Source organism: Neomonachus schauinslandi, chromosome 5, assembly GCF_002201575.2.
Source record: "Neomonachus schauinslandi chromosome 5, ASM220157v2, whole genome shotgun sequence".
In the NCBI taxonomy this organism is placed as follows: Eukaryota; Metazoa; Chordata; class Mammalia; order Carnivora; family Phocidae; genus Neomonachus; species Neomonachus schauinslandi.
Genome location: NC_058407.1, coordinates 4589359 through 4601487, shown reverse-complemented (window position 1 = coordinate 4601487; position 12129 = coordinate 4589359). Strand labels below are relative to the sequence as shown.

Sequence of the window (12129 nt, the reverse complement as noted above, 5' to 3'; positions counted from 1 at the left end):
TGATGCTTATAATATAAACTTTAACTTTCTTGAGAAAGGCCATGAATGTAATTAGTTAATCCTAGGGAGCATTTTTTAAATAAACAATTACTTTAATCAGGCTAGCTTTGTGTCCTACTTTGTTTTAAAATCTATATAATTTTTCAAGCTGCATTTCTTCCTCAATATGAGCTCTACACTTTAGAACCTCAAAATAAGAGAAACAACCTTTTAATAAGAGAAATGTCTTACCAGTTAAGTCATTACGTATCTAATGGTCTGAACTTTTCTTTTTACTACAGCCACTATTAATATAATGCCCTCTATCTTAAATGAATGAGGGCTTGGGGGTTTTACCAGTTAAAACAATGTGGGATTTTAAAGAGGACCTAGAAATAGGACCAAAAATAAGAAGTATATGGTTTTCAAAAATACAATGATGAACAGAGATGTAGTTCTGTTTATACTAAATACAAGAGTGAAGAAAAACTCAGGAGTAAATGAACTTTAATTCCACTCAAAAATCTTAGACAAAGAACTTTCTGACTCTGTCCTGAAATGCTGAAAGTCTTTAACCAGTGAGGAAAACCATGAAATGCCAAGAGCTGACCAAACCAGAGCACATTTCATGTGATCGCTTACGGTCATGTCCAATCATAGAGGAAAGCAGAGGTCACTGTGGTACAGCAGGCTGCCTGATTCCAAGTGTCTTTGTCCCCATCATGACAGAAACACAGGCTTATCACGTGCCAGGTACCGTTCTAAGTGTCATATGAACAGTCCCTCATTTAATCCTTACACCTCTCCTGGGAGGAAGGCACTAGGAGTATCCCCATGTTACTATTTTAGAGGAGGAAATGAAGGCATAGTATGTAAGTAGTAGAACTGGGGTATGCAACCACACAGACTGGCTCCAGATCTCACCCCCACCCCGCCCCGCCAGGCTTTGTCCCACAGGAGGACTAGAGAGGGGCCTGGTACAGCAGTGTCCGAGGGATTTAGGGTAAGGGACTCTTCATACACGTCCATGTTTTCTTCTGCCAAAGAGCACTATTCACTCTAAAGAACTAATCGCCTCTTTTGGTTTTCCCCCAAACGAGAACACTTGAAAGGTGTGATGTGGGACTAAAAGCACCAAGGGTACATACTCAAATAACAAAACTTCCTACAATAAATTTCAAATTGGTAATAAACGTCTTTAAAATTCTGGTTATGGTCCTTCAAACTGATATACCGAATTACCTATCAATAGCCAAAAATTTCTTCCGTTCTTCTTCCAGCTGAGCTTGGACCTTCTCAGCGTTGGCATTCTGAGTGACAAATACGTCCTTAAGTTGCTGCCGCTTTGCCATGAGTTCATCCACAATTTGCAGACAATTTTCTTCAGCCTGAATGAAGATGATTTGCACTGTAGACTCACCATTGTTTACATTAATAAGGTCAACAGATCATCTTATTGTCAAGAAACCAACCCAGTGATTCTGGGATAAACCCTTATTCTGTGTGCTGCCTGAACCTCTATCCCAGCATGTGACCCACTCTGGTTCTACACTTCTTGGAAATTACTGCCTGCCTTTGTCCTTCACTTTGGATTCGTTCCTCAGCTTGCTGCCATCTGACTTCTGTTCCCATTGTCCAGTGAAAATGTTCTTGCTGCTATGACCTCTTAATTGGTAATCTGACCCCCCCGCCCCCGCCCAGAGCGGTGGGGTTTCTGGCTCTATCTTCGTAACCCATGTGACCACTCCTTCCAGAATTCCACCCTTGCCTCACTGCTCTTCATGGTCCTCTGCTCTGCCCGGGAGTCTCAACCACTCATACATGGTTTCAGTTCACTCCCATAAAGCAGCCCGGGCTCTTCCCACCATCTGTGTGCTCTTCACCTGCCAGAGATCACTGCCTAGGTGTCACACAGGCAATTCAAGCTCCATGGATCCAGAATGTTCTCCCTTTAACTTGCTCCTCTGTCCACCAGTCAATCACCCAAACTAGGACTCAGGAGTCATCAGTGGCATCCCCCCTAGCCTCCCATGCCCACTTCAACATCTAGTAATTCATGAAACTGCTGATTTGACTTCCAGTATTTCCCAGATCTGCCCACCACCTTTTGGGTCACCAGGAGGACACTTCAGGAGCTCGACCCGTGTTTACTCAATGGAGGATGTCATCATCTCAGTGATGGAGCACCTCAGCCACCTGTTCTTGGTTACCTGCTTTAGGTCATCAATGTCCTCTCTGCCTTTCTGGATGGTTTCTTTTAAAGTGTTGATCTTACTCAGTTTCTTCTTCAGCTGATTGCGACTATATTCGAGTTGAACGTTAAGACGAGTTTTTTGTTTCTCAAATTCTAATCTAGTATAACAGAGTCAAGTGTTATAAGTGGTAAAGAGTCTTTTAATTCTTTACTTTTTAGTTGTTATTATGGAAAATGTCAAGAAAATACAGAAGTAGAAGGAATACTATAAGGAGTTCAGTTCACGGTCAGTCCTGTTCCATCGATAGCTGTACTCGTGACTGCTCCACCACTGGGGTATCTGAAGCACATTTCAGACATCATATAACGTCATCTGTAAATATTTAAGTCTGTGTCTCTGCAAGTGAAGTGACCATTAACACAAAACCACAAGCTACTATAGATACAAATGATGACAATTCCTTAATATTAGATTGCTCTCATTGCCAGATTTCCTGAGTCTCATTAAAAACAAAACTGGTTTGTTTGAATCAGAATCCATACATTGCATATGAATATATGTTTCTTCAGTCTTTTGTTATCTGTGGGCTCCCCCCCCCTCTTTAAGTTACAATTGATGTACTTATTCTCATTTATTTAGTCTGTCTTTCCAAATGGCTAGTCATCCACAAACTCCCAACTCGGGAATTGAAGAGCATATCTTTCCTGAAGCTCCTTCCTCCTTTGCCAGCCTCACAGACTCCTCATAAAGAACTCCAAGACCAACTGTAGCTCCTCCTTCTCATCCTCTCTCCCTCACATACCCTGCTAAAGGATCATTCAATCCAGACAGATTTTCAAGCACTAACTGTTACCAGAGACTAACTGTGCTAGATACTGCTGATACAAAGACCACCACAACAGTAATGATTAAAAATAGAGTGATATTCAGTGAGACGTCACTGTGTGCCAGACTGTCACTCATGCTTTTGCAAGAATTAACTCACTTCAGTTGTAGGACTCTCTGAGTGGCTAATACTACCATCCCTATTTATGAGGAAGCTGAGCAGACAAAGCACAGAGTCAAGTTTCTTGCCGAAGGCTACCCCATGAGGAAGGGATGGAGCGGGCGTGACACAGAGTCCCTGCTCTTAACAACTTTGGTTAAGTGCCTGCAGGAGGGGTTAAGAACAAACCCTTGAAGGATTTATTCCTGCTGCAGGAGGCAGACATGCAGACTATGTACGACGGAAACACTTCTTCACTTGGCTCTGGAACACCATACCACTCTGGCTTTCCTGTCCCCTCATTGGCTGCTCCTTTGATGGTTCCTGGTGATCTTACCCAGGCACATGGCTTTAAGTACAATCTGCATACAAACAATCCCAGAATTTATACCTCCAGCCAGGACCTCTCCCATGAACTCCTAACTTACACATTTAACTGCCTACTCCACATCTCCAATCGGATGTCAAAGGCATCTCAGGACACATAATGGATAAGCCACTAGAAGCAGTAAGAGGTTTTAGCAAACTTATGTTACACCAATCTAAAATTTGATAGCGTTTTTCTACACCAGTAGAAGCCAATTAGAAAAATATAAAAATAAATACTCGTAAGAAAAAAAAAACCTATAAAATACCTATGAAATAACTTAAGATCACATAAGATCTCTATGGAAAAAAAACTTTAAAATTCTAATAAAGGATATAGATGATCAGAATAAATGAAGAGACATACCAGGTTCTTAGGTTAGAGGACTTGATATTTTGAAGATGTTCTCCCCAAATAAATCTATAAATCTGATGCAATCTCAATCAGAATTCCAGTTGGATTTTTATGAGAAACTCAATAAACAGTAACAGGCATAATTCTTTACAAAGAAAATCTATCAAAGTTCAAGTAGACTTCAGAAAAAAGAATATGACAGGAGGATAAAGAAGGGGCATTTCACAGTGATAAAGGGATAAATTCACCAAAAAGACATAATGTTCCCAAATTATGTATGGACCTAATCACAAGGCTGTAAAATAAATGAAGTAAAAACTGACAGAACTGGAAGAAGAAACTGACAGATCCAAAAGTATACTTGGAAATTTCAACACTCCTCTCTGTTTGCTGAACAACTAGGCAAAGGACCAGTAAGTACAGAGAGGACTTGAATGATACTAACCAACTGGATTTAACTGACACCCAAAGAACACGCCATCCAACAGCAGGTACCTAGTAAACAACACACTTCTAAACCCCCATGGGTCATTGAAAGAAATCACAAAATATTTGAAAATATTTTGAATGGAATGAAAATGAAAATACAACATACCAGAAGTAGTGGGATGCAGCTTAAGTGGTAATTACAAGGAAATATATAGTTTAAAATGCTTATATTAGAAAATAATTAACCCAAAAGAAGTAGAAGAAAATAATAAAAGAGCAGAGATCAATAACACAGAAACAGACAAACCACAGAGAAAATCAATGAAGCCAAGAGCTGCTCTTAGAAAGGATCAATAATAAATTAATAAAATGAATACACCTCTAGCTAGGCATCAATAAGAAAAGAAAGAAGATAAATCACCAATATCTGGAACGAAAGAAAGGACATCAGTATAGATCGTACAGACATTAGAAAGGATAAAAAGCAAATATTATTAATAACTTTGTTAATAAATTTGACAACATGGATGAAATACATAAATTCCTTGGAAGACACAAACTACCAAAACTAACTCAAGAACAAAGATATCCTGGATAGTCCTATATTTATTAAGAGAACTGAATCAATGTCCTCTCTGCCTTTCTGGATGGCAGAAAACCTTCCCACGAAGAAAGGTGGGTGGCCCCAGTGGCTTCACTGGCAAATTTTACCAAACTTTTTTGAGAGACATAATATAATTCTACAAAAACCCTTCCAGAAAACATAAAAGGAGACAACAATTCTTGAATCATTTTGTGGGTCTGGCATTACCCTGATACAAAAATGTGATAAAGGTATTGCAAGAAAAGAAAACTATATATCAGTACACTCATGAATGTAGATGCAAAAATCCTTAATGAAATTTTAGCAAATGAAATCCAAAAATATTTGAAAAGGATAATACAATATTACTGAGTGGGGTTTATCCTGGGTATATAAAGTTGGTTTAACATCAATCAATATAATTTATCATATTAATAAACAACAAAAAACCCCAACCATGCAATCACTCAAAAAAAAAAATGGCAGAAAAAGTATTTGACAGAATTCAATATTCATTTATAAAAAATTTCAGCAAACTAGAAATAAAAAGGAACTATCTCAACCTGCTAGAGGGCACCCTAAAGTTAAAACCATACTTAACTGTGAAAGACTGAGTGCTGTGCCCCTAAGACTGGGAATAAGGCAGGATGTCTGCTCTTACCACGTTTATTTATTCAAAATTGTACTGGAGGTCCTAGTTGTGCAATAAGACAAGAAAAGAAATAAAAGGTGCACTAATTGGAAAAGAAGAAATAAACTTTTTTTCACTGAAATACAATCATCTATGTAAAAAATCCTAAGGAATCTAAAAAAAAGAGCTCCCAGAACTAATAAGTGCAGCATAATTGAAGGATACAAGGTCAGTTTATAAAAACCAATCTTGGGTGCCTTGGTGGCTCAGTTGGTTAAGCATCTGCCTTTGCTCAGGTCATGATCTCAGGGTCCTGGGATGGAGTCCCGCATCAGGCTCCCTGCTCAGCGGGAGCCTGCTTCTCCCTCTCCCTCTGCCTGCTGCTCCCCCTGCTTGTGCTCTCTCTACCAAATAAATAAATAAAATCTTAAAAAAATAAAAATAAAAACCCAATTATTTAGGGGCTCCTGGGTGGCTCAGTTGGTTGAGCATCCAACTCTTGATTTCAGTTCAGATCATAATCTCAGGGTTGTGAGATTGAGCCCTGTGTCATGCTCTACACTCAGTGTGGAGTCTGCTTGAGATTCTCTCCCTCTGCCTCTCACCCCATTCTCTCTAAATAAATAAATAAATAAATAAATCTTAAAAAAAACCAGACCAATCTTATTTCAATATACTACCAACAATCTATTTGAAATTGATAATTAAAAACAATTCTATTTATAATAGCATAAAGATATAAGGTACTTAGAATAAACCAAACAAAATATAAGACCTGTACGCTGAACACTAAGAAATACTAATGAGAGGGGCGCCTGGGTGGCTCAGTCGTTAAGCGTCTGCCTTCGGCTCGGGTCATGATCCCAGGGTCCTGGGATCGAGCCCCGCATCGGGCTCCCTGCTCCGCGGGAAGCCTGCTTCTCCCTCTCCCACTCCCACTGCTTGTGTTCCCTCTCTCGCTGTATCTCTCTCTGTCAAATAAATAAAATCTTAAAAAAAAAAAAAAAAAAGAAATACTAATGAGAGAAATTAAGGAAGATCTACATAAGGAAGATCTACATAAGACAGACAGACACCATGTTCGTGCATTAGTATTGTTAAAATGTCAATTCTTCCCAAATTGATTTATATATTCAACACAATCCCAATCAAAATCCCAGCAGACTTTTAAGCAATTGAAAAGCTGATCCTAAAATGTACATGGAAATGCAAAGGACATAGAATAGGCAGGGGCGGGGCGCCTGGGTGGCTCCGTCGTTAAGCGTCTGCCTTGGGCTCAGGTCACGATCCCAGGATCCTTGGATCGAGCCCCGCATAGGGCTCCCTGCTCCGCGGGAAGCCTGCTTCTCCCTCTCCCACTCCCCCTGCTGTGTTCCCTCTCTTGCTGTGTTTCTGTCAAATAAATAAGTAAAATCTTAAAAAAAAAAAAAAAAGAATAGACAGGGGCTTGACCTTCCTTGTCCACTGTTGTAGTCTCAGTGCCTAGAAGGGTGCCTGGCTCATGGGAGGCTTACAGTAAATAGGTGCTGAATGAATGAATGGACCATGAGAGAATTAGAATAAAATTAAAGGAAATGGGCCAAAATAGTGATAGTTTTTATTTCTGGGCAATGGGATAATGACTGATTTTTTAAAAAAGTTTTCTCTATGTTCTCCAAGAGGCACATATACCTTTTGTATTTAAAAATTATACTTGATTATAAACCCACAGCTGGGGCTCCTAAGTGGCTCAGTCAGATAAGCACCCAACTCTTGATTTTAGCTCAGGTCATGATCTCAGGATCGTGAAATCAAGCCCCACATCAGGGTCCATGCTGGGCATGAAGCCTGCTTGAGATTCTCTGTCTCCCTCTCCCTCTGATCCTGCACGCCTGCCCCCTTATCTAAATAAATAAAAAGAAAAACCCACAGCTAAGATTATATTCAATGGAGGAAAACTGAGGCTTTTCCTCTAAGGTCAGGAATAAATAAGGATGTCTACTCTCACCACTTTTATTCAACGTGGTACTGGAAGTCCTAGCTACAGCAATCAGACAAGAAAAAGACATTTAAAAAAAAGAAAAAGACATAAAATGCATCTAAATTGGTAATGAAGAAGTAAAACTTTCACTATTTGCAGACGACATGATACTGTATGTCAGAAACCCTGAAGACTCCACCAAAAAACTACTAAAACTGATAAATGAATTCAGTAAATGTCTCAGGATACAAAATCAATCTACAGAAATCCACTGCATTTCTATACACTAATAATGAAGCAGCAGAAAGAGAAATTAAGAAAACCATCCCATTTATAATTACACCAAAAATATAAAATACCTAGGAATAAGCTTAACCAAAAAGGTGAAGGACCTGTACTCTGGAAATTATAAAACACTGATGAAAGAAATTGAAGACAGCACAAAGAAATGGAAAGACATTCCATGCTCATGGACTGGAAGAATAAATACTGTCAAGTCTATACTACCCAAAGCAATCTACAGATTTAATGCAATCCTATCAAAATTCCAATAGCATCTTCCACAGAACTAGAACAAATAATCCTAAAATTTGTATGGAACCACAAAAGACCCCTAAAAGGCAAAGCAACCTTGAAAAAGCAAAAGAAAACTGGAGGTATCACAATTCCAGATTTCAAGTTATACTATAGAGCTGTAGTAATTAAAACAGCATGGTACTGGCACAAAATAGACACACAGATCAAAAGAACAGGACAGAAAGCCCAGAAATAAACCCACAATTATATGGTCAATTAATCTTTAACAAAGAATATGCAATGGTATTGGGAAAACTGGACCACTTCGTTTATATGCTATACAAAGAAGAAACTCAAAATGAATTAAGGACCTAAATGTGAGACCTGAAACCATAAAAATCCTAGAACAGAGCTCAGGCAGTAATGTCTCTGACACTGGTCATATCAACTTTTTTCTAGATAGGTCCCCTGAGGCAAGGGAAACAAGAGCAAAAATAAAGTATTAGGACTGCATCAAAATAAAAACCTTCTGCACAGCAAAGGAAACAATAAACAAAACTAAAAGACAACCTACTAGATGGGAGAAGATATTTGTAAATAACATATCCAGTAAAGAGTAGGATCTAAAATATATAAAGAACTTATACAACTCAACACCCCAAAATAAAATAATCCAATTAAAAATGGGCAGGGGCAGCTGGGTGGCTCAGTCAGTCAAGCATCAGCTCAGGTCATGATCTCAGGGTCCTGGGATTGAGCCCTGTGTCAGGCTCTGTGCTCAGCAGGGAGTCTGCTTCTCCCTTTCCCTCTGCCCTGCCCCTCCTCCCCCCACTCATGCTCTCTCTCTCAGATAAATATATAAAAAATCTTAAAAAAATAAAATAAAAATTGGGCAGAAGACATGAACAGACATTTCTCCAAAGAAGACATACAGATGGCTAACAGACACATGAAAAAATGCTCAGCATCACTCATCATCAGGAAAATACAAATCACAGTGAGATATTACCTCACACCTGTCAGAATGGCTAAAATCAAAACACAAGAAACAAGAGGTGTTGGTGAGGATGTGGAGAAGGGGGAGCCCTCATGCACTTTTGGTGGGAATGCAAACTGGTGCAGCCACTGTGGAAAACAGTATGGAGTTTCCTCAAAAAGTTAAAAATAGAATACACAAAGAATATGAAAACATTAATTCAAAGGGATAGATGCACCCCTATGTTTACAGCAGCATTATCAACAATAGCCAAATTATGGAAGCAGCCCACATGTCCATCGATTGATGAATGGATAAAGAAGATGTGGTATATATATACAATGGAATATTATTCAGCAACAAAAAAGAATGAAATCTTGCCATTTGCATGGATAGAGCTAGAGAGTATTATGCTAAGTGAAGTCAGTCAGAGAAAGACAAATACCATATGATTTCACTCCTCTGTGGAATTTAAGAAACAAAACAAATGAACAAAGGAAAAAAAAAAAAAAAGACAAACCAAAAAACAGACTCTTAACTATAGAGAACAAATAGTTATGAGAGGGGAGGTGGGTGGGGGGATGCGTGAAATAGGTAAAGGGGATTAAGAGTATAGTTATCTCGATGAGCACTGTGTAACATATGGAACTACTGAATCACTATATTGTACACCTGAAATTAATATAACACTGTATGTTAACTATATTGGAAATAAAAAGTAAAAACATAAGTAAGAATAAAAATTATATTTGATTTTTGTATCTAAATGAAAGATGTTAACTAAACTTATGCAGTAATCATTTTACAATACACATAATTCAAATCATTATGCTGTACACCTTCACAGTGATGTATGTCAATTATACCTCAATAAAACTGAAAAAAAGAGAAGTGCCTAATACAAAATAAACCAATCATCTAGATAAGTACAATAAAGTCTAGATCTTAAATAATCTGCAGTCATAAATGCTTTGTTTCCTATTTCTGCATGACTTTTACTCCTTTTAAATATAAAATGACTATACCTTGGGCAAAGGGACTGTCCTTTGACCTACAATACAACCTTGTCATCATCACTATTGTACCCTTCAATTCAGAATTTATAGTCATAATTCCAATGCAATTATATTCAAATAAATAATACATGGATATGGTACAAAGTTAAAAAGATGTAAGAATACACAAAAAGTAAAATATCTCTATCCCTCCCTCTCAGTCTCCTCAGAGGCAACCACTCTTAATGATCTCTAAACACATATATGTACATATATTTTTCCCCAGAATGTCATTTGTCTTGATTTTCTTCATGGTGCTGTTGCCATGCAAAACACGTTATTTCATACATTTGCATTTTTTTTCTTTTCTTTTGTGGCTTCCAGGATTTATGTCATACTGAAAGACCTTCTGATACTGATCTGAGATTATTTTTAAAAATTCTCTTATGACTTATTCTAGTATTCTTATGCCTTCATTTTATTTATTGAAATCTTCGATTCAGCTGGCATTAACTAAGGAATGAGACAGGGACCCAAGTAGGTTTTTTTCCAGGTTGCAAACACATGTATTCCCAACATGATTTACTGAAGAGTATATTTTTTTTCCACTGATATGAAATGCCAGCTTTATATTAAATCAAATTTCCCTTATAGATCTGAGTATATTTCTGTACTCCACTTGTGAGCAAGCACCTCAAGATTTTAATTAATCCAACTTTATACATGTTTTAAAATCTGGGACTTCTAGTCCTTTCTCATTACCTTTTCCAGATTTTTCTTAGCTAGTTCTGAATGTGAAGTTTAGAATCAGCTTATCTAGTTAAAAAAATCCTTGTCCATACATGTATTGAGATGATATGTAAATTAGAGATTAAATTAGGGAGAACCAACTTCTTTATAATGTTCAATCTTCCTATGAAAAAACTAGTATGCCTTTTCTTTTTATTCAAGATTATTCTGTCTTGTTTAAAATATTATAAAAAATTTTTTTTATTATGTAAACTCTAACCCCAATGTGGGGCTCGAACTCACAACCCCAAGATCAAGCATCGCATGCTTCACCAACTGAGCCAGCCGGGCGCCCCTGAAAGTTTCTTTATATACTTTCACATTTACTAAGTTTATTCCTAAATACTAAGTATTTCACCTTTTTCATCTCTTAATAATTGAGATATTTTCTTCCTACAAATTATCTTCCTGGTAGTTTCTATATAGAAAGTCTAAAAATTTTTAAATTAACTTTTATATTAATTTTTAATTTAAAGTTTTCATATTAATGTTTATATCCAGCCATATTACTGAAGTCTTTTGTTTCTAACAGTTTTCTAAGAATTTCAGTTTCTAATTTGTTTTCTAGGAATTTCTAGATATATACCATATAACCCACAAATAGTGGAAGTTTTATTCCCTCCTTTGCAAATGTTTATACCTTATTTATATTTATTGTCTAACTCAATGGACTAGGATTTCCAGAAGAGCGTTAGGTAATGGTGGTGATACCAAATATTCTTCTCATTTCTAACTTTACTAGGAACACTTCTAGTGCTACTCCATGAAAACATGATGCTGACTTAGAATAAGGTGTATTTTATCTGAAACTAATGATGTACTATACGTCGGCTAAATGAATTTAAAAAATTTAAAAAAAGAATAGGGTGTCTTTTCTCATGTAACAGATAGTTACTCACATTTTAGGATTTTTAAATCAAGAATGGATGCTGAATTCTGTCAAGTGCCTTCTTCGTCTTCTTATTTTTCTTCTTTGATCATTAATATGGCAAATTACAGCAATAATTCCTGATACTGAACCACCCTTTTATTTCTCGAATGAAGTCTACACTAGATAATGGTGTATTCTTTTGCTGTGTTGTTTTACTGCTTGTTTCTAGGGAACCTTATTTTATCTGGTTATTTATAGGTAAGAATGATTTAGAGTTTCTTATGGTACTGTACATACCTTTTTTTTAAATTTTTGCATCAATATTATTAAATATTGTGTTCATTTAACAAAAAGATGTTTCTTCCTCTTCTATACTATGAAGCAGTTTAAATATTGAACATTTGTTTAAATGTTAAATGTTGAAGTTACTTGTACCTTTAAAGTTTACTGGGATGATTCATTTGTGAAACCACATGTGCCTGGTGAATCTGGGGAAAAG

General features: G+C 37.0%; 1 protein-coding gene across 2 annotated transcripts in view; it reads right to left on the bottom strand.

Moving 5' to 3' along the window:
* SMC1B (structural maintenance of chromosomes 1B) overlaps nucleotides 1-12129 on the bottom strand; it is a 67584-nt gene that overhangs the window by 12837 nt on the left and 42618 nt on the right. For both annotated transcript variants that reach the window (XM_021687808.2, XM_021687809.2), the window contains exons 16-17: nucleotides 2190-2331; nucleotides 1222-1367 (exon numbers count right to left, since the gene is read on the bottom strand). In XM_021687808.2, coding sequence (XP_021543483.1) covers nucleotides 1222-1367; nucleotides 2190-2331 — 288 coding nt within the window. The remainder of the gene's footprint in view (nucleotides 1-1221; nucleotides 1368-2189; nucleotides 2332-12129) is intronic.